General features: G+C 33.1%; 1 protein-coding gene across 3 annotated transcripts in view; it reads right to left on the reverse strand.

The window, feature by feature from the left end:
* Positions 1-27784, reverse strand: part of LOC115890539 (ras-associated and pleckstrin homology domains-containing protein 1) — a 331325-nt gene that overhangs the window by 113730 nt on the left and 189811 nt on the right. The window contains exon 1 of one of the 3 annotated variants that reach the window (XM_030910797.1): positions 12647-12988. The exons of the other annotated variants lie outside the window; for them this stretch is intronic. Within the exon in view, the coding sequence (XP_030766657.1) occupies positions 12647-12754 (108 nt within the window). The 5' untranslated portion in view covers positions 12755-12988. Of the gene's footprint in view, positions 1-12646; positions 12989-27784 lie in introns of those variants that run through there. 3 annotated transcript variants of the gene reach the window in all.

Below are 27784 nucleotides of genomic sequence, written 5' to 3' on the forward strand. Positions count from 1 at the left end.
ATAAATAAATCAACTTCTACAAACTAGTTTCTAATGCTCTGGGTTACCACCCTCCATAATGCACACATTTGTTTTTCGTTCAATCTTATTTATAACTATTAGAACAGATCTTTTTCTTATACTTCCGAATGCATTTTGTACTCTTTAATTGTTTTTTATAACTCGTTAATTGTGTTTGTACTCTTAATGTTGAAATGTATTGATTTCAAATGTCCAAAACAATTTTCATTGATTTTTCTTATTCATTGTTAATTAGCGCTGATCAATATTGTTGTGATGAATTTAATCAGATTAAATAAATTAAAAAACCAGAGCCGGATTTGAAATTATTTTAAATAACAATTAAATAGTTTTGTTATTGTTAAGGTACTTACCCAAAACAAAAAAAAAGTATCAAGTGTGGCATATCATTATACTCAGGAGACCGAGTTCTTTCAAAACCTGAAATAAACAATGCTGGTCCGTATTTAAAAAAATTAAGTTGGCCTCTGAAAACAACAAATTATCAGCTAATTTGAAAATCTAAAAATACCACCAGATAGCTCTAATAAAGTGACTATGAGAATGTGCAATTAGCTTTTTGATTTTCTAAAAAGTAACGACAGTAAAAATTAAAACTGATTTTCAAAAAAATCCGTTTTTTCCAAAAAACTCAGGAATCCTTGAAATTTTTAAAACTTTTTTGACTGCATCTTGGTGAACATCCTAAGGGCGCAACTATGCCCAATTTAACCATGATCGTATCTATTACGGTTACTGAGATACTAATGCTCGTACCTCGAATTTGTAGCACCCTGTATAGATAGCCTTCCTTAAAAAAAATATTAAAAATACAAGAACTGTCCTGTAAGTATATACTTTTGCTATAAATATGATTATTTACTAAATTATGAATTATTATTAAATATGATATGAATTTTTAGTATTTAGCGTATTTCAGCATTTTTAACGGTTTCACAGATATTCCTGGTTTTATATTTCATTTGGCATTTTCCACAGTAAAATCTTATCACACTCACCCAATGATTTTTCTCTTGTAAAATTTGAAATACTTTTAATACAAAAAATGTTCATTTTTAATTCTCCATTTAATAAAAAAAGTGAAGTAAAAAGAGTGTTCCATTAAAAAAAAACAAAGAAATATTATTTTATATTTTAGAAAGTTTGGCGTAGAATTTTGAACATCCTGTATGATTTAAGATTACGATATTCATAGCAAAGTAAGTATAGACCATCTAAAGTAAATACGTAATATAGTTTTGATTTCAGAACATTTTTGTATTTGTAATAATTTTTTTAATGAAGGTTGTATATTGTCCTATTGCTGCCAAAAGTCACTAACTAACATTTTTCCGAACAACCAAATTCAATCACTAACTATGTTTTGAAGCGGAGAATCGATTGCAAAAGTCATTAACTACGATTTCTGGCTATTTATATTTTATTTTAATACCGAATAGTTACTAACTATAACATCTTTATGCAATGCAATTCATTTTTAGACGCATTTTTCTCGGAAGTAATAAAAAGTAAGTTAGTGTCTTTTGGCAGCAAAATAAAAACACTAAATCACCACAATACACCAAAACACTTTTACTTTTACACTGGACGCGCGTTTCGCTAACCATGTTAGCATCATCAGCAGATGATTATAAGTACAATCTACAAGTTGAGCATTTTTTTCTTAAAAATAAGTAAATATTTGTTTCCCCATTACCAAGGTAATATTTAATTATCCTGATTTAAAGAAACTTAGAAGTTCAGTACGAACCAGGGAGTCGAAGTTATTATTATTATCAAAGCAAATAGAAAAATAATCTCCATACAAAACTCTAGTCAAACAAGACAGGTACGTGTTTGATAAACTGAATGCACACGATGCAGTTAAATAATGGAATAATTTCTTGTAAAGATAACATCAAAATGTAAGGTATAATTAATGTATCAGAGTTACATGACTACTGCATTAATGCACATAAAGGTACAATACTCAAAAGATTTCTTTTAGCCGGCTGATAAATTATTAGCATGTAACTGACTTGTGTGAGTGCCAGTGTGGAAAAACAATGATGACCAATCTCGGAATTCGAAATGCATTTTTTTTCCGCGGAATCATTTGTCCGTGGTAAAATGCGCAATGGAAAGATAAAAGAGGTTTATCTCGAGGTCGAATTATGTTTTTTCATCAAGAGTAATTGTTTTCGAGTCTTTTTATTTTCAGTGGCGTGGATATAAACAATATTCCCTAATACGACTGCCAAAATTAATATTCCCAGTAATTATATTCCAATACTTAATAATTAGTTTAGAAACTTTTTTGTTTCGTCATTTTCTTCATTTTAATTTCCTAAAAATATACATTTTGCAATACTATAGTCTATCCAACGAGAAGATCCTTGACAGTGACAGATGTGTCTGTCATTTTAATTTCAAAGTAGTTTATTTTATTTTACAAAGAAATAAGTTGGTACAACTTACAACTGGAACGCATAGCAGGAAACTTTGGCAGGAAATTAATATATTTAAAATTTGACTGACAAGTGATTACTTCAAAATATTGTGAAAAAAAAACTATAAAACTGAAAAAATGTAATCGAGTTATTTTATTTAATAAAAAACGGGTACAAAAAACGGTATGTGTTAATACAAAACAAACAAGAAAAAGACACGGCATACCAAAAAAATATAAATAAGAACTATTTCTTACTTTCAAGCTTTATAAAACTTCCCGCATTTATGATTATATTTATCAATATAACTTATGTACAAATACAAATTTGTAATATTCCACAGGAATAAATAAAACAACATAAATAAGACAAATTATTTTATTAATAATAACACAATCAAAAATCTAAAGGCGAGTTCATACGCATCGGCGTCCGTTTGTCGTTCATCGTTCCGTCAAACCAATAAAATTGAAATACGATCTGTCATTTTTGATATAAACCAATAAAACTGGTTAAAAACAACAAGAAACGACGCATGACGGATTTATATTTAAACCCATCCATAGTCAACTTAAAAATTATTAGAAACTTTTTTTAGTAAAATAAATAGATTGGTATGGGACGTCATCTGCTATTCTTCTGTCATCGTCTGTCGAAATCTTACCTGAGAAAAAAACAGAGTATATATTTTTTATTTTTATTGAAGTAATACAAACAAAATATTTCCAGTATTTACTACGAAATAATTAGTTCAAAAAGACTTATAATTCACAAAAATATTTTTTTGTTGTTTAAATTTCTGTTTCAGGAATATAATACCGGGTGGTGCACCGTCGCTGGAAAAAGAAAACCCCATGCAAATTTTGAACTGTTCAAATATTGGCTCCCCTATTAATTTTAGAGCTGAGTCATAAATAGGTGTTTTAAAGGTTGGCCTACGCTGAATACACATGTCCAATTATGGACAAGCCGATTTTAAGTCATTTAAGAAAAATTGCATCTATTTTTAAATTAAAACTGGACAAGTAACAAAGCAAAACCAGGAAAATGTCATCATACCTTAACCTATGATTTTATCATTGTTAAATGTTTGTTGTGCTGTTTACACTACTATACTACTCTAGTACCTATCTTTAATGTCACTAAAATGTATTTTTGTAATTTAAAACTAGGTAAAAGCCGAAGCCCATGGCCACACAGAAAACGATTTTTGCTTTTTTGCGTCTGAAGCACTTTTGGCGATACCGTTTGAAGCTTTTATTTCGATCTGTTTCCATTAAAAACACGCAAAAGAAGCGGCAGGTCTCCAGTTTCTATCAAACTGTGGATTAGTAACGAAAAATCTCTTCGAATTCTCGGCCCGTTCAACAATCAAACCTCTGAGAAAGATAGGCGATATCGGCGCGGTAAGCGCTGAAAAGAAGAAGATGAAAGATATACTCGGATCGATCGTTGAACGAGCTGGATATTCGACGACAAACGCAATCTACTGCTAGTACCAGTAGTGTGCGTAATAATGCTTATTATCATTTGCCATTTATACGCCTCTATAAAAATATTTTTAGATAATTCCCTAAAATGAAAAAAATGCATTCTATTTAATTTATTTTTATTGTATTATTAAATAATGCGTCCGTCTATGACGGGGTTTCATCTTAGAAATCGTTAAAGACGCTACAGGAAACAAACTGGGTCCGTATTCTGTAACTTTGAAAACGCTAAGCGCTTTTAGACGCTCAGCGTATATGACGTTAATTTTCGCTGAGCGCGCACTTAATTAACGATTTCGGTATTCTCGTCTGACGCGCTTAGCGTCTTTACTGATTGCGCTGAGCGCTTTTTGAAAACGGTTGCCTTAAAGGATCGTTTTGCGAAAAAAAATGCGATTTGTGCGTTATCTTGCTCTTTAGTGAAAATTACTACTTCTTCTATAAATTCCTCAATAAGTAATTGATAATTTACGACTTGGCAGCTATAAATATTGTTCAAAACATCGAAAATGCTGAGAAGCGTCTTTAACACTTACCTCGTATAATAAGAATAATGACATATCCATAGAAAAATAGCTTGACATAACTCAACAATAGGTTATGAAATTTACGTAACGACATTTTTCATTGTTACATCCGTCAGTTATCAACTTTTGACCATTAGCTACATTAGAAATTGTGATGTTGCCAATAAGTGCTCAACGCGTATCCAGAACACGATTCGTATGGCAACGAGAACACCAAAATCGGCTGATTTGTTTTCATTTGCGTCTTTTGCGGGACACGCCGAACGCTACACGCTTTTGGTCGGGCCACTCCTATATTATAATCCTGTTATTTTGTTTTAGTCGCAAAAGACGCTTGACGCAAAAAACGCAAAGATCGCTTTCTGTGTGGCCGTGGGCTAACGTTTAGAAATTGCAATTTGACATTGATAAAATTATAGGATGGTACGGTATAATAATATAGGATATACTTAAGGTACGGTGGCATTTGCCTGGTTTAGCATTGTTTACCTGTTCATTTTTAACTTAGAAATAGATGCACTTTTTCTTAAATTACTTAAAATCGGCTTGTCCAAAATTGTTCAAATTTGACATGTGTATTTAGCATACGCAGACCTTTATAAACCGTATTTACGAGTTAGCTGTAAAATTAATAGGGGAGCCAATATATGCATGGAATTTCCTTATGTTTCCAACGACGATGCACCACCCGGTATATTAATGATCTAAAGAACATTCGCATTCACAATCGCCAATGTTCCCATATTTTTTGATATTTGTATTCGCTTTCACAATATTTATGCGAAAAATTTGCCTATATTGACATTGAAAAATTATATAAAATGTAAATAACATTATGTAGATTAAAGAAAGAAATATAAATTTCTTATAATATTACAAAACCTTTACCTATGCCAAAACAATATAGTCTTACAACTATATCAACTGTAAATTGTATTAACTGTAATCACTGTTCATTTAAATATTTGGTATTGGTTTGGTATTATAAATACTCAATTAGAAATTACCAAACTAAAAATATGTAATGCGTTGCATCACTAGGATATACCTATATGCTGATTCTGCAGTAACATGAATGATCGATACCAGAAATATTATCGAATAACTAAACGACGTCAAGAGCCGTCTTGGAAATGAAGATCGCTGTTAATTCGAAAATTAATTGTCATGTCAAAGCCTATATGAGGCCGTTTTTTGTGAATAAGCATACTGTATAGCCCAGTTAGATTGCAAAAACAATTTCCGATACCATTTCATAATTATTTAAAAGTTGTTTTATTTATGAATAGTTAAATAGGTAAATCCATTCTTAGTCCACCAGTTTACTAAATTAATGCGTACAAAAATGAACCATACAGTAATCAATGCAAATAAAAGAAAGCACTTAATACCATCGTGTTATAAACCAATAAATCAAAATTAACCGTCTAAAGTCTTCTTAAAGTGTTTAAAATATTTATGAAAAAAAATAATCCTTATCGATCCCAAATGCTATTAATTATCGAAAATCCTTTAATCTCAGTATTAATTATGAATCTACTAATACTCCGAAGTATCTGATAATATACGATCCAAATAACACGGAGGTCTAAAATTAATCCCCCTGTTGGGTGTAAGAAATTATCTTACTATATTATAGACCAGTTCGAAATAATATATAGGTATTCTTGGGCTGGCATTATCTATAATTTTCAAATTTTTCCCAATGGATCGACTTGTATGCTTCACCAGTCATTATCAAGCAAATGCTAAATATATGATATATAAATATATTGCTTCAATACTAGTCGTGCTCAGTGTTCATTGAACCACGTTAAATGAATTGGCCGCTCATTCACACATCATAAAATCATCGTAGCGTTACTCCTTCATGGCCGATGAAGAGGGAGCTTCCATATGTTCTTGGTGTCATTGCTGGGCTGAGAAGACTAAAGCTTAGTGGATACTTCTGCAAATACGTCACCTTGAATTTTCTTTTAACCAATGATCTTCCCTAATAATTATTTTTTGTTTTTAGCTACTGTATCGTCTGCCGGTTGGTCTAAACATGTCTTGCGTTAAGAAGTTTAAGATGTCACCTGTTGCTACATTTTTCTAATTTTCCGAGACACGTATTTGTAAAAATCTTTTGATCTCCCCGATGGTAAGTTGCTTCACACTCGCATGGAATTCTGCAAATACAGCAGCGCTGATCTATTGTAGGTGTTTTCAGGTTTTGTTTTCCTTAAAACACTCTTGAGTGAACTATTATAATTTCGCATTCAGGTTTGGGATGCAAATGAAAAGCAATGCAAATGACAAATAATGGAAAGCAATGCAGAATTCTCTTGGATTCCATGCTTCTTTGCAGTTCTTTTGTTGTTCAATCTTTTTATTAATCACGGAGGAATGAGAGAGGGGGCGCTACAGCAGTGGACCAGTCAGCCATATTGGAGAGGATGTTTTTTATCATTTGTGTCATTTGTAATTTTTTCCCGAAATTTAATGGTTTTCATCGATAATATGAATATTTTCTAGTTTTCCAGTGTTTTCTTACAAAAACATTAAAAACCATGGTGTCGTGTTCTGTACGCAGTTGTAGGAGCAAGCAGGGTTATAGTATCGACTCGAAGACACTCACCGGCGTAACATTTTACCGGCAACATTAAAATTATATGATAAATATCTTCACTTTCAAAAGATCGTCACTTTCAAAACAAACCTGACGCCTTTTTTTTCAATGACATAGTAAAAGAGTTAAAAAGACAGAAATCCAGTGGGAGAGCATAATATAGTGTACAACTCGGTGTAAGTACACCATGTCCCACAAATAATGTAAACAACACCAAAAATAGTGAGTGTAGTGCCCACAAACAAGCCCTAATTTTTTATTTATTTAATACAATTTTAGCACATTTCGAAAGAGGAAATCTGTTTTTCCGGGAAGAAACATTTATTTCTGTGTACACGACTTTAGTGACACAGATCGCAAAAATGTATCAATGAAAATAATTGAGATTTTGCACGCCACTGTTCTTTTCGACACAAATTTCGTTTTGTTCCACTTGCACTGTTGCCAAATGACTGAAATCGCTGAAGGATACGAAATGCGAGAAATCCGCCAATGCAATTTACCTGTTGTTTGCGGCAGTATTTCTGTTGTCATTTTGAAAGCTTTGTTTTCTGGTTATAAGGATATGAGGAAAAAATTTTCGATAATTTCCTTTCGAATATTCTGACGTTCATTTGTTAATAGAAATGAGAAATGAATGCAATATATCTCAGTATAAGATACCAATGTTGAATCATGTTGTTAGGTATGGGGTAAACTATATCTATAAGAGCAAGTATTATAAGTTAGATACTTATTATAAAGCAAGCGCTTTATAAATAAGTATATTATTTAAAATATATTTGAAATATATTTCCATTAAGCTGTCTCCATCCCTGTCATACACGTTAACATCCAGACCATGCTTCTATGACCAAATCTGCATAAATCGGAAAATAATAATGTAATATATTCATTGTACAACAGTAATTTATATCCAGTGTTGTTGATAAATATAATATAAAGAATAATATAACTATACCAAAAGAATAAGTGCTCTTCTGATAGTAGCTCGGATAGTAGTAATAGCTTACCATCAGATGAAAATTTATCGTTTTGTTTTACCGAAGGATATTATTGCTAGACCATCAGACTATCTGACACCGATGTTGGAACGTGGCAAGAATTTTCTAGTGAGAACTCCAACCAGAAAGGAGTGGGAGACTGGATGAAGAACTACTGGAGGAATTTGATATTGCACTATTTACTGACGGATCCAAGATTAGTGATGTTAATATTTCAGAAATTTTTGATTGTTGTAGGAAATTTCCGAAACTTTCGGAAATTTATCAAATTTTGGGAAATTTTACAATTTTACATACTTTTTGTTGATATAATAAAGGAATACATTATGTAGATAGACATTTGATACCAACATGTAAGTGAAAAAAAAAACAATGCCAAACCAAACATAATATTAGTTGTTATATTTTTAATAAACAATACATAACTCATAAAAGTCATAAACATAACACATAACAAAAATCATTTGGTAACATTTGTACTTTGTACTTAAACTATGAACTATGACTATGAAAAAAAACAAAAAAGCACGAAATATAAATTAAAACGAAAAACATAAATAACTGAATTATTCTATTCCGGAATACTTTCAGGCCCCGAGCTGCTCCCATCTTCATAGGGTATTATAGTAGTAGTAGTACTGTCTTCGTCAGTTTCTATTTCCAAATCAGATCTATTTGATGTATCATCTGGTTCTGATTCTGAAGGATGGACCTCTACCTCTACGGGTTCTAGTGGTTATAAACAGTTAGGAATATAAACTGTAGAATGGACATAAACAGTTAACAGTCCAACTTTTCCATCCCTAGGGATAGGGTCTCAGACTGAGTGGTATCAAAACGGCAATTCTGCTAATTGGAGTTTGACAAGCGATCGCACTCGCCACTTCATCAAACCAGCCAACCTAACGTTTTGTTTCAACATACAGGTTAAAGAAATCTAATAATTATGAAATAACCATATCATTGCATATCTATTTCATAGATTTATACAAGTACATAATCGCTAAAAATACACTTTCGTTTATATTTAACGAACATTTCCCAAAACAAACCCGTTGTTATTTTTAAGCCATATTTCTCACGAAAACCGCACGCTATACCCGAAATCTATAATGTACACAAGTGACGTGGTAAAAACAAAAGAGAAAAGTGAACATCGAAGGAAGAATACGAGAAAAAATAGGTCGAGGAAAAAATTGGGTCGGGGTCAGAAAATTTCGCTTTCCGCCGTGGTGTCGTGACGCCTCATTTCCTGTTAAGCATTCCTGCTGCAAATAAAAACAGAGAGAGAGATAGACAGTCGGTTTTAACAGCGCCTATCGTATAAATTAGATCATTGTTCTAACGTAATTACAAAACAACTAGACGGTTCAAGGACGATAAAGTTTATGAACGTTTATTTCAAATAAGCGTTCAAAAATTATATGGAAAAAGATGTACATATTTTACTGCATATTATAATTAGATCTGAGTGTGTATAGATTATTGAGAACTGATTTTTACAAGGCTCCGTTATACCCATCACATCAATGCAAAATAACTAAAAAATCATGAAGATGTAAAATTGAAGTGATATTTTCACAGTGCGTCCAAAACGACTCAAATACAGAGCAATAATGTAGAGATGCAATATTGATTTTTTTTCAATCAGACTCTTTTTTATTTTAATCAATTTTCTATTTAAATCGGGTTTCCAACTAATTAACGACTTATTTCCAGTTAAAGTCCAATCCTAAATTGCGAAATCTTTGTAATTCTACCCGATATCAATAATATTAACATTTATACGCCGCGTTGTCGTTTTTCCACATCGGTCACCGATATATTTTATTCTTTAAACTTTGTCAATATCTTTATTTCCGCTAAAAAGTCGCCCGCTTAGTTCAAAGGGATTTTGTTTGGAAATAGTCGTGACTGTCTTAAATTGAGAATAAAATTAGTACCATCTAATCTTCAAAGTGCAAGTACTTATTGCAAAACAAAATATCGGTAGAAGTTATGCGGTAGCAATTTGGATAGAACTAAAAAATAAATTGGAGAAACAAGAAGTTAGCTTAATCAACATACAGCTGTTTCAAAAAAGATATAAAATAGCATCGACAGCATATTTTTGACAGTGATTGTAGATACTCTGGAATAAAAATATAACCTAACACCAGAAGAAACTAGTTCTGCACTAGAGTTCGCGAATGAAATGTATTCGAATACCGGATTTCTATCACTTCATCAAAATAAATTTCGTTTAGAAATCTAATGAACTCACACGAAATTACTTCAAAAATCGGTCCAACATTTTAATATGGGAAAATTAAAATAACTTTGGTTGCACATCATAATACGACCACCAGCAAACTCAATAAGACGACGCAACATGTCATTGATGACGTGCACCCAAAGTAGTTTTAATTTCCGTTTAGATGAAAAGCAGGTATATGTGTTATATCTTTGACTTATTTAATTTAATTATTTTTCAATTTATTAAAAGTATTTTCCGTTTAGATGAAAAGCAGGTATATGTGTTATATCTTTGACTTATTTAATTTAATTATTTTTCAATTTATTAAAAGTATTTAAACATTAGAACAGCAAGTGTAACTTTTTATTTGGTTAAAAGATATAGGATATACTTGTTATAGAAATACTTTTATAGCTTTATCGAAAAAGTTTTTAAAACTTTTACAGTTATTTTGCGATTTATTATGAGTTTTTAAACAAGTTGATTTTTATATTTAATTCCATGATTAAAATAAAAAAATCCGTTGATTTAAACCACGATTTATATCTTGATTTAAATCAAGTTTAAAGATTTAAATCTTTGCACCCTGCTATTTTTAATATTTGTGAGACTCTGATCTTAATATTTTCTGAAGATCCGTTTTATGGGTCTCCATTGTGGGTTGTGTTTACCCTTTTAAGATGTAGAAAACTTGCATAATTGTACCGAATGCACACTTAAAGGATGCTTCATTGTTTCCACTGTGTCCTCGCGATATTGATATCTATCACCACTTGGTGATAGCCATCTTTTCTAGAATACCTGTAAAATATTCTAAATCATTTGAAGGGTCCAGAGGAAAAACATGATAAGCGCCAATTTCTTAATTTTAGGACTTTATATTATAGTATGTCTATTTGGTCCCTATAAAATGTATAAACTCAGGGTTATAAACTGTTAAATCCTATGATATATGCCTAGTAAAAATATACATACAGGGTAAGAACCTGATAACCACCAGCCGTCCAGGGCTCTCCTGTAAAATTAGTAAAATGGTGCTTATCATGTTTTTCCCCTGGGCCCTTTTGTAAAGCATGGGCATTTTTGTTGAGCATGATAAACAAAAACTGACAGGTTTGTTTTTGATCTAGCTTCTTAAGTAAGATATCACTTGGGCCGAGTGTTGGCCGCTTTCCAAATTATGGATTTCATCCTTCAAGTGACTTTTCTATGGGAATGTAAAGTTTGGGTACGTACAGAATCAGGTTAGGTCTATTTTGGCAATAGAATCAGCTAATTCATTGATTTCGATAATCCTTTGTGCTGGAACCCAGTCCCCACATTGGCTTTTGTGAGAGTATTATCCTTTTTTGTAATTTTTTTGTTCTCATGTAAGGTTTTATATGTGACTACGAGACTGAAGGTTTTAACTACACACTGGCTTTAAAACTGAACTACAACTTCAAACTTCAATCACATCACTTCATCTGGGATTCAAAACATGATGCTTTCAAAGATAATGGTGGAAATATTTTCAGTACGATATCGGTATTCTAGACCTAAAGTTCCACTAATGACTCCGATTTGAAATTAGCGAGGAAAAGAGTAAAAAAAAACGGCAAAAAAGGTTTAATTTGGGTTTAACAAAAAAGTATTACCTGGTATTATTTGAAACGTCACACAGTTTCTATTTCGTCTAATTTATTGGAATAGTGTTAAACTGTTGCAGCACGTATTACTGGTAGGTATAAAAGTACCAGTAGCAAAAAAGATTCAGTATTAATGATCTGAAACTATGAAACTGATTAGTTTGATAATCATGATGCTGATGAAGCTAAATAGTTAGAAGCAGAACGTACGTCTAGAATATTAAAACGTTTTCGTGTATAAGATCAATTTGTGCAAGTAAAAACTTTGTTTGTGCTTATTGTTAAGTATTATCTTTATTAGTTTCATTACGTATACTAGATTTTTATACTAGATTAACAATTTACTCGAAGAAAACTGTCTTTAAACTTTGTATATATACAACTGTAAAGAAGTTACATTTTAAACTGATCTCTTAAACTAATATAACTGAATAAATGTTTTGCTATGTTCCAAATTTCAAGATATTATAGATAAAGGAACACCATTAATGGCTTAACAATTAAAATTTTCATGGATGATGACAGAATAATGGAGACGTCATATGCATCATTATTAGTTTGCCTTTTATCATATGAAACATTTACAACATAACTTAACATTATTAAGTAAATCTACTTAATTTTATTACGTAAGTGGCAACAAAGTATGACAAAGATGGTATAATAACTGTCACAACTTATTAACTAACTTTCAACCCACCGAATCATCAGAACAAATAGACCCGCTGCAATCGTCGTTTTTACATTCCCAAGCCTGCATCTTGTTGGCGAACTTTACTGGGTCGGAAGCTCTTCTGATCCAAGCCATTTTGACAAAATTCCACACTGCTTATGGGGATAGACAGCCGAAAAACCTTCCAATATAACAAGCACTACACTAAATCACAAAGAGGCCGCTGCTGCAACACGAAAAAAAAACGACGACGATGCGAACGTCACGCTGAGCAGGCAGAGGCAGCCGCCCGCGATTGTACGGCATTTGTTTATTCGGCTGACGCGGCCGTTGGACTGGCTGGAGTCGACTGATATACAGAAACGACTGCATAAGAACAGTACAGCACATTGTACGATATACACAGGGAAGCGATCAACGGAGATCCAGAGGCGGAGGCTAGTTACGAACTTCGACCCATCGCCAACAGAAACCGTCATCTGATAATACATAAATAAATGAACATGGTTGACGACGCCAGCTAGTTGCGAGATGAATGTATTTCGTATAGGAAGATAGGCTTTTAATACGATAATATTTTCAGATATGAATGTAAGGCTCCGTTGGGAACACACTTGATGAGTGGTTTATGGATGTTCAGATTAGAAGAAAACAGGAACGATAAATAAAACCAGTCACATAAAAATATCTAGTCTTCATATTTTACATCTCTAATTCGAGAAGTAAATTAGGAACATGTTGGCACAGAATTATGTAAGTTGTCTTATGTTGTATTTTGAAAGAGATGTAGTAGGAAATACCGGAAATCATTAACCATTAAATAATAATAAATATAGTTTATTACAATTAGGAGATTCTCTTAATACGTTACTGAATAATGATTTCTACACAAAACATTAAATTATAAAGCATCTTATCTAGCATCTATAAACTCGTTATATAGTCCAAGTGCTTTTTTCAGTTTATGCTTAAACCTGAACGCAAAATACAGTAGCAATTACTTTCTTTCAGTTTTATTGTTAATATTCTAAAATAATGTAATAAGCAATGAACCTTGCGTAAATGAGAGTGTGCCGTGTCAATTATTTGTCTCTCCTCTCATCTATAATCAATAAAACGTTCTAAACTGTTTTTGTTCCAAATTCTGATGATTGCGGATCTTTAACGGCAAAAAAGTTACAGACAATAATTTTTGAAACCTACGAGTGGATATATCAGGCTTTAGGTCTCAAAATAAATATTAATAAAATATAGATTATGACAACCCTAGACATACTAGAACCGACTGAAGTCTACATCCAGGAGAACATCTTAGTAAATGTAGAACATTTCAATTATCTATAGGTAGCTTTGTTAATTCAAAAGGAAACATCGATGAAGAAATATAACACTATATAAATAGAGCTACTGGTTCTTTCTGGAAACTAAGGACAAGAGTTTTTGACAGTCATGACGTCTCTATTGCCACCAAGACGGTTGTCTAAAGCTGCTATAATTGCCGCCCTGGCATACATTAGTTATAATTGTAATCATTGTCTACTACATTCAAAGAAACCTGGGGTGGAACTCTGGTAATAATCAATTCTGTAAATGTCTAAATAGCGTCGATAGTGATGAAGAATACTGTCGCTTACGGTTTAGTCTCTACAGAAGGCTTTATTAAAGCTCCTCTCTTCAACAAAAGCATTTGCGACAGATCATACAAGGTATTTAATGTTCAAGTTCTGCAAAAGATCAAACTGTAAAAGTGTTACCGATATTATGATATTAATGCACAAAGCACATTTCTAATGGACTGGACAAATATGTTATACGAATGCCGGATAATCGTTTGCCAAAATATGCACTGTTCGGAGAGTTAGCTAAAGGTCGTCGAAAGGCAGCGAGCGATATAAAGACGTTTTAAATGAAAATATTAAATCGATAAATATTCGGAACCATTGGGAAGAAAAATGGCTGAAGGGCGGAAAAATGGCGTTTTCTGACATCGTAAAGATTAGGAGGTTCAGAAATGTTCAGATTGTCATCGAGTTATAACGCCAGAAAAATACACTGAACTTCTCACCGGTTCATAACTCTTTCTAACCATATGTAACTTTCTAGCCTGTATGTGTTTTTATAATTACAATAATAATGAAAAATACTATGTATATCTGTACAATTGTCTTAATTGCTCTTCTTCAGACCTATTCTAATAGGTACCATTTCTTTTTGACGCTGCACTCAGTGAAACCTTAATAATGCTAACTAAACAATCGTATACATATTATTATATGAACAAAAAATGTTTCTATTTTGAGACCTATAACTAACCATAAACTAAGTTGTATAATTCTCTAAGTTTGTTCTCGCTAACTATTTATTCTAGTCTGATAAATAATTTAATGACAACAATACGATATTTCATTAACATAAAAATTCGCGAAGACCATATGAAGTCTTATTCTAATATTTGGTAAATTTCAAATGTAATAACATAATGTAGGTATATCAGTTAAAAAAATAGGTCGAACACTGAGTAAACTTTGAATACTAATAAACTTAAATTATGACATCTAACTAATTTAAGATGTAGTAATTTCGTCACTAAAAATTAACGGAAAAAACATTAGATAACCTAACAATAATTCATTCCCGAGACTAAATGTGCTAACCCAAAAATCGAGGCAATATATTTTAGAATGTATTAAAAGTCTTTAACTCTAAACGAATGTCATGAAAAAAATAATGAGATATCGCATAAATGAATACAGTTAACGGTAACGGTAACTGGCCTTATTCTAAATAGACAATACTTATAATATTAAAAACATTTTTTTTTTAATTTTAGCAAGTCTATAAAGTGGGTTTTGACATTTACAATTAAAAAATCTAATGAAATTTCCTTTAAGAACTGTTAATCTCTCATGAACAAAGCAACCTTGATCAAACTTTTTGATAATATTCTATATTTTTTATAGTTACATTGTTAATTTAACTATTTGAGCGTAAAAATTAACGCTGTAATTTAACTATTTGAGCATTAAAATTAACGCAGATCATGTTTGAATTGACACCATTAGTTGGTCAAAATATATTTTAAAAACTTTCTTTGTAAGATCCTATATCCTATGAAAAGTTTAAGAATAAATTCTTCTGGAAATATGACGACTACGTGAAAAACAGACGTGGATGTTTTTCTTTCGAAATAGTATAAGTAAAAAGTAAATCAAAATACAATACTTGAATAGGACCAGAGAATATGGTAATAGACTAGTAATAGTCAAGAGATCTAGTAATTTGTGGTCCCGAAGCAGGCCTTCTTGACATAAGATTTGCTTGTTTAATCGTCTTCTTACAGTCCGTTCACTCATGTACGTTCCTTAGATGTCATTCATTATAAATTTGAAAAGCTGGCAAACAGCGGTTTCTTAGCGATAAACTTAGAAGTCGATCGTCTCGATTCGAAGTTCTCATACGAAGATTCCTGGACATCTAGCATATGAACTTGTCTCGAGGAAGCGACTGCACTGTACTTTCGTGTACACATAAATGTGTTACCGACATAATTTTATCTATCTCTATCATCCTTCAATTAAAGCAACTATAGTTGATACAACTTCTGGACACCATCTCGGCTAGAGTAACTGCCCAACAGCCAATAGACAATAATAATATGATTTTTCAATAACAGTGGCATTACATAAATCATAAACACTATTTCATAGGTCTGTTGACTGGGACCAAAAGCAAAGACACGGTTTTAAGGTTAAAATTACGAAAAAATGTTAGTGTCTTCTTCGTAAGCAAATATCTAAAAAAAATAAACATATCTACATGAACCAAAAAATAAAGTATCGGGAAGAGATGTATCTAAATAATAAAAGTCTTTTCAAATTCCTTGTGTTCCAAACTTTCACCAAAATAACAACATTTTGTGTTCCTTCGTATAATTGACCGATGAAAAGATACTAAAAAGTCAAATAATTTAGCTAGAAATTGCGAACCCATTTGAAGCCATGTTCAAAAATTGGAACATATCTTGTTTTTGCTACTGTATACTAGGAGTCAGTCGTATTAACATTTCTATTATAACGTATATCCAGGGACAACCAAAACACATGTTGATCATGAATTTTTGAGGTTAGCTTGCAGCAGCACATAAAGGTGCGTATTCATTACCCGCACGAACGAACGAACGAACGAACGAATGTTCGCTAGTGGTATGGACGGGGACCGCACGATAGGACCGCACGAGAAGACCGGTGGCATTTGTTGGCGAACGCCTTTGATGTACCGACTTGAAACGGATGGTCGAGCGAACGAACGAACGAACGGCCGCATGCGTTCGGTCCCCGTCTAAATATACCGCACTTTCATTCGTTTGTTCGTTCGTTCGGATAATGAATACGCACCTTAATAGGAAAACTGAAATTTCTACAAGGACGCTAATACTAAATTTTCATAGCTGGATACCGTGCAGCGTGTCATTAAATATTTGGTTTCATTGTGGTGTAAAGGAGTATTCACATCTATACCACGAGTAAGTGTAAACAGAATAAATATTGTGTTATTATTTATATCTCTCAATCTCCCTTTTTATTATGTTCCAATAATGGAACATGGTTACCTCTATTGCATTGTACTTTTCATTTTAGGTTATGGATTGTAAAATATTTTATGGGAAAAAATATACTTCTTCTGGCAGTCTGAACAGGCTACTGGATAAACTAAACGACGAACGCTTCGATTCAGCCAATATATATATAGAAACCCGCCCAGAGAAGATTCAGATGGTGACTCTGAATTATCAGATTAAGGCGAAAAAAATGCAGATTTTTCTGAAAAGTTCTGGGAAAATATTAGGTGCTCCAGCTGAAGCAACTCTTATCTCACATATTCGCTGTGAACTATATCAGGAATTAGCTACATATAGTAGTGACGAAGATGAGCCTTTGATAAACTACGTAAAAAGAAGTAAAAGAAGGAAGCTCTCAGCGGCAAATACACAACAGCAAGCAATATTGAAGGCAGAAGACTTGCCAGGAGAAAGTGAAGACACTACCAAGCCACCGGCCAGCAAGAAAGGAAAGAAAGCAAATGTGCTATCTGCTCAAGAAACGCGGTATAGGGAAGACTTGCCAGAACCTACAAATCAAGAAATTGCTAGAGTCCCCGACGAAGTGTTTAACTTTGTTTCCCATGAGAGCCTTGACTTATTAGGATTTATCAGATACATTGTGTCATCATATTTACTTCTAAGCCACCGAGAGACGGGTAAGGGAGCAAACAAGGAAGAGCCAGTTCAACTATATTATTTCGAAATGTTCAAGATGCTGTTTCTCGTAATTTGTCGGTTCTGAATTTCCCAAATAGCGTAAAGCAGAATAGATGTAAAGTACGTCTGCTGGATCTGTGTCTATGAAAGGAATGCGGACAAAAACATTTAAATAAACAGCAATATATTTTATACGTCGACTTGCCGAGTACGTCACCGCAAATCGCTCCGCCCACTCATTTTATGGGCTACTTGCAAATTTGTCGAATTTCTATTGATGGGACGCGTCGTCTAATTTTTTACGAAAAACATCGAGAGAATATCGTTTCCTCCCTCACGGATACCCCGTAGCTACAGAACGGACAGACGTACTGTAAAGTGTGTAAAAAAATACTACATTCGGTTGCGGCATATGTAATGTTAATATGCATCCGCTCGATTGTTTTAAACAGTTTCATAAACGTGTTTCTATGTAGTATGTAAAAATGAAGAATTAACAATAAATATTGCTATATTCCATATTCCATTAATATTGCATTCAGTGTTACCAATACCAACCAATAGGTACTTAGATGTAGCCAAGTTCCAAATTTGGAATAGTTTTTCATTTGCTTGGTGTTTCTCTCAAATATCATTAGTGATTTTTTTCAATATTTTTTCAAGACTTAAGGAACCAAACTAAAGGCTGAAATGTTACAAAAATTAATTTTTAAAGTTTGGCGTCGAATGGGTTTTAAAAGATCATAAAAATGGGTCCACTGGAACACAATATGTATATAAAACTTTTAAATCCATCAAAATTTCAAGGTACCCGTTTTTCGTGCCGTAAGTGTATTAGGTTAAGATTGTTCGAATGTTTCTGTTAACTGTAAAAAATAATTGTGGAAATAAAATGTATATATTTGATATCAAGAAAAAAAACATACTCTATAAATTATTTTCAAAAGAAAAGTAGAAAATATGTTAAAATTATCACCAGTGTTGGAGGATAACAATTTTATCAAGCAACCACATAATCTTTTATTATAAACAGACATAAATATTTTCATTCGCATTCCATCAAAATATTTTGTCATTAGCGTTACTGCGGCAGTTTATCTCTATAATATAATTAGAATTTAGATCGGCAACAACCTTGCTCTTTGTCCGACATTTGTTATAACAATCTGCCGACCACATTTCGCTCGCATCCACATGCTAGTTTATTGTTCTGGCGAATTTTTAATGCGACAGTAAGCGTTACGTATTTCGAACAATTACTTTTAGCACCGCAATGGCATGTGTGTACTATGATTTTAAATCGAGAGTATTACATCAGTACTGTTAAAAATTAGGTTACATTCGGTTCTCTGAATATGATTATCTACAAAAAAAGATTTTCCATATAACGACAGATAAAAATGGTGAATTTATCTCTATGTTAATATTTACTATTCATTGTTGTTTGATTCTTGCGTTAAAAATTATAAAAATAAATCAAAATGTAGTACGGGTAAAGATTTTCGATTAAATCTGCAGTTGCAATGTTTTGATAAAATTAAAAGTTGTTTTTATTATTTGAAATTTTGAGAGGATTTAATTCAAATAATTTATTATTATTCCGCCTTAAAAAATCTCTGAATATTTACAATAAATAAGGAATCATATGAAAGAAACTTGTTTTATAGTCAAAGGTAGCTTACTAGTACCAGTAATAATACTTAGTAGGGTAGATAAACGACCTTATACATATACAGGGTGTCCCAATATTCCGTGGACATAGAACTACTACATATTTTTGGAATAAAAATAAGTTCATTGGACACAATTTACCTCTATATAAAGGTGCTTCGTTTGTCCGCTAGAGGGCTTCAACAACATTCTCCAAAAAAAAATCTAACAACTATGCGATGAGGCGTTTTTTACAAGAGACAAAAAATGAAGTAAATACTAGAGGGACTATAATACAAAAAGAAAATCTGTCATCGATAGAGTTGAAAAATACTTCTACTAAAATTTATGTAGGAATAGGGGCAGTTTTCACCCTTCCCGTATATTTTATTGACTTTTGAGAAAGTTAAATATTAAAGAACTTAGCAAAACATACGTAGATTTTTTCTATCCTATATCCTTCAGTATTTTATATGATTTATACTTCATATATAAGTGGCAGATTTAAACACCGCAGGATAAACACTCACAATATAGACGAAAGTCAATTATTATTAAGAAATGTCAATAATTTACCTAAAAGAAATGTAAATGTTATACGGTTCTTGGTCTTTCATACTTTCTTAAAAATATTTATACTCAAGAACAAATGATTGTCTACAAAACTTTTTTCAAAACATAAGTAAACATAAAATAGCTAGACATGTTTATTGCTTCCACAAGAAAGACACATTGTTGCATAATTAACAACTTTATTAAGCAATGTGGCGATAGACGAATATTTTTTAGATTTGGAGTTTGGTGTGTAAAAAAAGAACTTTTTCAATACGTGAGAGAAAAGATTACGATCAAAAAGAAGACTGACCTCTAGAATAGAGGACTATAACTTTAACTTTAAATGATACTGTTGTATCATTATCAGTTTTTGATACTCATTCAGTGTGGCGTCAATTTTGAAATTTTGTATCGTAAATCGTTATAATTTAGTTTTATTTTTTATACCAAATTTATATTGCAAATAATATATAATAAGGTTCAAAAAGTTTATTCATCCGAAGATGAAACTATAAACTTGGGAATTCGTAAACCAACAAAAAACTAAAAGCAATCTAGCAAAAGGCCGAACTATAGTAAAAAGTTGCATAATTAAACAACGACCAATTCTTTTCCCACGTTACCAATGAGTGCGAAAGATATAGCCGCAGTCTCGAACCCCCAATTAACTAAACAGGTACCAATATTCGGTCGTGAGAAGACCCTCCGGGTTGCAACTTACGAGAAGAAGAGTCTGGAATGGAATCCATAGCACTACTACTCATTCAAAGCAAACGAAACCTTAATGTACAGTTGTAGGTACAAAAAAATGCAATCTTCGAAAGTAACACTTTTCAAAATCCTTTAACGTTTTGAAAGATAGAATATTTCGCAACTAGTTATAAAATATTCTATTATTTTTTTCGAAAGTAGTGATAAAATAAATGATTCGTCACAAATCGCTTAAAAATTAAAAAAGAGGCAATTTTAAGTCTTTATTACAACAAATAAAATTAAAAAAATTGTGTGTGCACTATGTGCGCATATTTGAAGTGAAACTTCTTAGTAACAGCTATTAAATTGAAGGATTTTAAGGACATGTTTGAAAAAGTGTAGTTTGAAATGTTGAAAAAGTAATAAATTAAAAATTAATAAATAATTTGATCCAACAAAATTTGTATTAAAATGACGGTCTGTCCGTTTGAAGACTCCATTCGGGTACCTCTATCCACGTGCCGAGTTTGGTTCAAATCGACCCATAATTAAGAAAAATCCTGATGATTTCGTTCATTTAGAGGTATGGGCCTCAGTTGGAAACGTCGAGGGCGTCATCCTGTTTTCTTCAATATCAAATCCTTAGTCCCACCCTGATGAGATGTAAACGAAACGTTCAAGTATCCCACTTTGCAGGGTGGGACTGTGTGCACCGTCGGCGTCGCTCACATAGCCTACCCACCAAATTTGGTAGCGATCGGACGACATCAACTTTTGACGTTTGTTACGTCAAAACGTGTCAAGTTGGCCTTTGTCCAATCAATACATACCAAATTTCATTGAAATCGGACCATATTTTCGCCACTGATGATGGAGTTTCATAGTGCACGAAACGTTGTCGAAATATCATAAAAAGATTAAAAAAATATTCAGAGTTTCAGCCCCTTAGCTCACGTAAGGCCCACGATGCTTCAAAGACCCATCTCCACTTCCTCATTGGCTTACCATTTTTTCGATCGTTACCGCTTTTCGACTCGTGTGTCATCTCGCTAGCTCGTGTGTCACGGCCTTGAATTTTTATTCCCAGCGCGCGTAAATGAGTTTCACTTCAAAAATATATAGCATGAACTTAATAACTTCAAGAGTCAATGGCTTCAAGAAGAAAAGTTTACTACACAGTTTCCCGGACGCATGGAAAAACGCGAAAGTTGTGCTATTATACAAAAAAAGGAAATTGTACAAATATAGAAAACTATAGACCAATAAGCCTTCTCTCACACCTATACAAACTCTTCACTAGGATTATCAACAATCGCTTGACTACGAAACTGGATTTCTATCAGCCAATAGAACAGGCAGATTTTCGAAAAGACTTTGGTACCATCGATCATCTACCAACAATTAAAACAGTCATTGAATAAACAACTGAGTACAATATACCGCTAATTTGGCCTTTGTAGACTACCAAAAAGCCTTTCGTAGCATCGAAACCTGGTCATTTCTAGCTGCAATGGAGGACGCGAGAATCGATTCCAGATATCATTCCATTATTAAAAATATCTATGCAAAGGTTGCATAGATATTTTAGATGTTAAATTAGTTAAATTAGATGGTGACCTCAAAACAGAAAAAATACCACTCGGCAAGAGCGTGAAACAAGGAGATACCATCTCTTCCAAGTTACTTACACTGGCACTGGAAAATGTCTTCAAGATATTAGAATGGGAAAACAGAGGTGTAAACATCGATGGGGTACACCTTAGCCTTATTGTCTTGCTGAGCATCGACATTCAAGAACAGAACACCATGCTAAAGGAGCTAAATGATCAATCCGAGAAAATTGGTCTTAAAATGAACTTGAAGAAGACCAAGATAATGAGGAACAATAGCCATAACATTACCGTAAACAACGTTGATATTGAAAACTTAGACCATTATATATATTTAGATCATAAAATCAAGCTGAGTAAAGAGAACCAAAATACGGAGAAAAACGCAGGATCCATTTGGCATAGGTAGCATTTGGAAATATGAGTGATATTTTCAAGAATAAAAAGGTGCCCATCAACCTAAAGACAAAGGCTTACGACAGCTGCATCCTACCTGTGCTTACGTACGGCTTAGAGACCTGTGACAATTACCCGAAAATCAGCAGAACAACTGCGAGTTGCACAAAGAGCCATGGAAAGAATCATGTTAGGAGTCACCATGAGGGAAAAAATGCGGAACACCCACATACGTCAAAAAACAAAACTAATAGATGTTGTTAAAAGAGTGGCAAGTCTGAAGTGGCAATGTATCGCACATGTGGCAAGGCAGGATCCAGACCGATGGCCTCAAAAAGTCATTCTATGGAGACCTAGGGGAACAACAAGAAGTGTGGGCCGACCAAAAAGAGATGGGCTGATGACGTCAGAACAGTGGCGGGAAGAGAATGGATAAGATTGGCTAGAAATTGCAAAGCATGAAAAAAACTAGAAGAGGCCTATATCCAACACTGGATGGAACCAGGCTGAGGAAGAAGAAGACACAGTTTTCATTAAATATTACTCCCTCGATACTCCTAAAGCTCATAAATTTAAAAATATGGTATCGACAGGTACATTTGTTGTTAAAAAATGTCACTTTAAAATTTTGTCATTTTAATAATTTTTTGCCGGTAAAGTTTCAAAAGGTTTTTTAGATGACAAATGAAATACTTAATATAAAATGAGAGAAAATTGGAGAAAATTAGAGAAAATCTAATCTAGTTTCATAAATAACAATTATGCATTATGCACCAACTTGGTAAATAGATTCACGTCCATTCGTTAAACTGCCTCTACACTATTCGCGAAATAGCTCGAAGTAGGTCAAGATCGAATAGTGAACGAACAGTGACTATTTTGTATTTGCTAACGAAGTATTAAAAAAGGATAAACGTTTCCAGACACACAAATCCATTTCAATTTTTTTTTCTCAAGTTTCAAACTACACCATTTAAAAATCATTTTTACTCAGAATAAAAATAATTTACAACTTTCTTAAGGCTAACTGGCAGTAAACGCTTTTAAAAAATAGAGAACAGATCGTCATTGATGCCGTTTTTTTGGATTTTACGGTATTTCTCTCTATTAGTGTTCCGAGTGAAAAAGGACAGGATGTAAATATCTATCGCCAAACAATGATGATTATGAGACATTAAAAACAAAATTGTTTAACTAACAGCAAACCACGTTCGAAGATAACTATTTCCTGAATTTATGATAAAAATGGTTAAAAGGATTTGGACAAAAATATATTAATATAAATTATTTTTTTTTACCAACATATTATAGTTTAGTTGTAGTATTTGCCCATATTCAATGACGAAATAACAGCAACTTATTGTTGAAATTGCATTGTCTATGTTTACTAATACGAATTGTTATCGTTTAATGTGGAATCAAAGTTCAATTAATAGCTTGCAAAATGTTCCATTGTTTATGTATGCTTTTTATCGCTAGACAAATTTTCTGGAAAATTTAAATTATTTAAGACTTGGAGGCAAAACGAGGACACGTTTTTTAATCGTCTGTTATTTAGTGTGGTATATTTATAAATGACAAAGAATATCAGATAATTAACTATTTAAGAAAAATATCAAATAATGTGAAATTGTAAAGAAAAAATAAGTAAATTTACTCACTTGTTTCGTCGAACTGCTTGAATCCATTTTTGCTTTTGATCAAATCGGTGTGAGAAACTACGAAGCTATAAAATGTTGTTTCGGGAGAGTTCTTCCCCTAGGAGATGCAAGACCTTGTCGTTGGTGGGGAAGCTCCTGGTCAGGTGCTGGGGGGAATCCCCTCTAACACTTGGCTTGGTCTAAGAAGCATCTCACTCATCGTCTTGTCCCTGACTGTAGTGTCGTGGCCAGGGAATTGCACCAAGACATATAACGATACCGGGCGGGGCTACGGACAGCCTCAACCTTGGGGCACCTGGGGGCACCCCATTGTATTTTACCCCTTACTTCTACATGCGGGGCTCTGTAGAAGTGGACCGACTGTCCCTAGCGACTCATAGGAACACTATGAGATCTGATAATAATAGTAATAAAAACATCACCGGTGAAGCTGTGGGGAAACCCCCTAGCGACACTGGGAATAGTAACAATGAAAGTTCCAAGGGGCCAAACTTGCGTGAGACCATCCTCCGCAAGTGGCATACAAGCTACCACCTCCTCCAAGGGTCGGGAGCCTACCTCCTACCTCTAAACCCAACAGGCGACACAAGCTACCGTTTCGTCTACCCGGCCTGGGTCGTAGCTCCTCGACTGTGAAGGACACGGGTCTCCGTAGGAAGTCCTGGGACTGTATGAGTTATAACTCAAGAAAGGGGGACACAATAGATCTCTAAGGTCGCAGAGATTAACCCCCCTCCCACTTATTCTAATTCGGGAGAGTTGAATATCCGGGAAAGTTGAGCTATTGATTGTTATTGTACAACGCCTTAATTACGGTCTCCTTTACGCGTTAACATTTTTCGGCAATTTTATTAACATTTGAAATTGTCACAACACAACACCGCCCTTAGTTCGAATTCTTTTTCATTTATTTTTAATACCCGAAACAGCGTTACTTCGCACAAACCTCGTACCTGAGTGTTTTATAGCCTCAATAACTGCACTACCAAAAATACTTAAATATTATGACAAAACCACGATTTCATTAATATTATTTTAAAGCGATCAACATGACGGCGCGGCGGCGTCATGTTGATCGCTTTAGCGCTGCGGTCGGAAATGTGTTGAAATCAACTGAAATGCACCAAACCTATAGATACTTCAAATTAGCAGCTATTTTTAAAAAATTGAATTACTATAAAAATAAATAACTAAGCAACCCACGGTTTTTGTATACTTATATTTTTTCTTAATCACTGATGTTTATTTTGGATTATATAAAAGTTCGTTATTAAATCATTAAGAATTATATTTACAATTTTTTAAAAAATCAAAGATAGAAGAAGCTTACTACTAAAAAAACGTAAAACTTGAAACTAATATTTGTCCAATCTCGACAAATGAACTTTAACAGTAAAACCGATTATTCGCATGAGCATCAGTTACAAGGCAAAGGAATTTTTATGAGACATTTTTGCAGCGTTCCATGATGAAGTGCTCTTTTCGAAACGGGTTTTGCAGGTTGACTGGCTAAAGAAGATGCCGCTGGTAAAACGGGGAAATAAAATTCGTGACGTCATAAAGTTAATTTCTTTTACGACAAAAATTTTCTTTATTAAAAAAATCATTCTTGCATTTCTTATAATAAATTTGATGTCTGTTTTACATCATTGAATATATTATATAATTCGCCGATTATATACTATACTATACTATATACTATACAGAAATTCGCCGATTATATACAGTATGTCCCCAGATGGTCTTTACAAGAGGAAAAAAAAACTTTTTTATTACTGACATTTTGAGAAAAATGTTTTCTTCATAAAAAAAATCCTTGTGTAAAATGGTTAATCTCGTTTATATTTTTCCAAATTTCCACACCGTTTTAGAGAAAATTAAAAAAAAATATGTAAATATGGTTGAATTCTTTCTATTAAGTCCTAAGAATCAAATGGCGTTTCTATGGTGATATAATTTCGATTTCATTCTTTGATAGATGGTTACTATTAATTTTAATTAACGTCATATTTTGGCAGATGCTCAAGTATCACAATAACTATTAACTATTATCACCCTTTCCTTAGCATTGAACTAAGGTAATTTTATGCTTCTTTAACATTTATAAACAGTAAAAAATACGACGTTAATTACAAAAAGTTAATTGCAAATGACATTGACAAAAGTCGCAAAATAAACTAGAATTAGAATAAGTTAACTTTAGTGTAACTTTATTATAATTTAGAGAATAACGCAGTTTTCCATATTTTCTTCAGATCATCCATCATTTATCACATTAAAATGTTCAGTTCAGGTATTTATTATTCAGAGAACATATTATGAACCAAAACAGAAAAATAGTTAATGTAAAACAAAATTATTTAATAGAAATAAAATTTCTATTTAGTTTCTATAAAAGTTATGAATTAACGTGGAAGAAATATCATTTAATTTTAATAAAAATGTATATAGGTACCCCTGTCAACTTCTTAACCTGCTGTTTAAAAGATGTTAGAATAGAATATAGAATTTTTAGGAGGCGAGTTAATCACCGCGACCTTACAGATCTATTGTGTGTTCCCCTTTCTTGAGTTATAACGAGATATAACTCATCATACAGTTTCAGGACTTTAACAAAAGCCAGTATCTGAGACGGCTCCACAGAGACCAGCTCTCCATCCTCGACATCAGCCGTACAAAAGTTCATAGCACGAATGGTCGTCGTCTCGTTCTGGTGTTTCCCCATTTTCTCCACAGAATCTGCATTCGCCGTTGTTTCTCGGCTTCAGCCCACTGAGGTGTTCGTTGAGGACACAGTGTCGGAAAAACAGAACGGTTCTGGTCCAGTTAGTGGAGTGTTCGCTCCTTTTCTAGCTAGATCATTTGCTTTTTCATTGCCTTCTATCCCTTGATTAGCAGGCACCCAGAGTAGGAGGACTTTATTTTCTTTGCCTAATTTGTTGAGCTTCTCTAGGCATTCTTTGACCAACTTCGAATTGATGGTTACTGAGTTGATTGCGTTTAGTGCTGCTTGACTATCGGATAGGATGGCAATTTCCTGTTTTCGATAGTTTCTATCTAAGATAAATTGTACGCATCTTTCGATAGCGTAAATTTCTGCCTGAAGGATGCTGGGGTAGGTGCCCATTGATTGGGAGTATTTAGTTTTCGGCCCAAATACTCCTATCCCTGTCCCTGTTTTGGTTTTGGAAGCATCAGTATGCCACGTTATGGTATCGTCTTTTACATGTTGAGTAAGGCGTTTCTTCCTTCCAGTCCTTTTTATTACTCAATACTACAGTAAGGTATTTCTCAAAGTTGTAAATTCTTGATATGTCATCCACTGAGAGTTGGAGAAGTGGAA

The sequence above is a fragment of the Sitophilus oryzae genome, unplaced genomic scaffold, assembly GCF_002938485.1.
Source record: "Sitophilus oryzae breed Bouriz unplaced genomic scaffold, Soryzae_2.0 scaffold_882_pilon_pilon, whole genome shotgun sequence".
In the NCBI taxonomy this organism is placed as follows: domain Eukaryota; kingdom Metazoa; phylum Arthropoda; class Insecta; order Coleoptera; family Curculionidae; genus Sitophilus; species Sitophilus oryzae.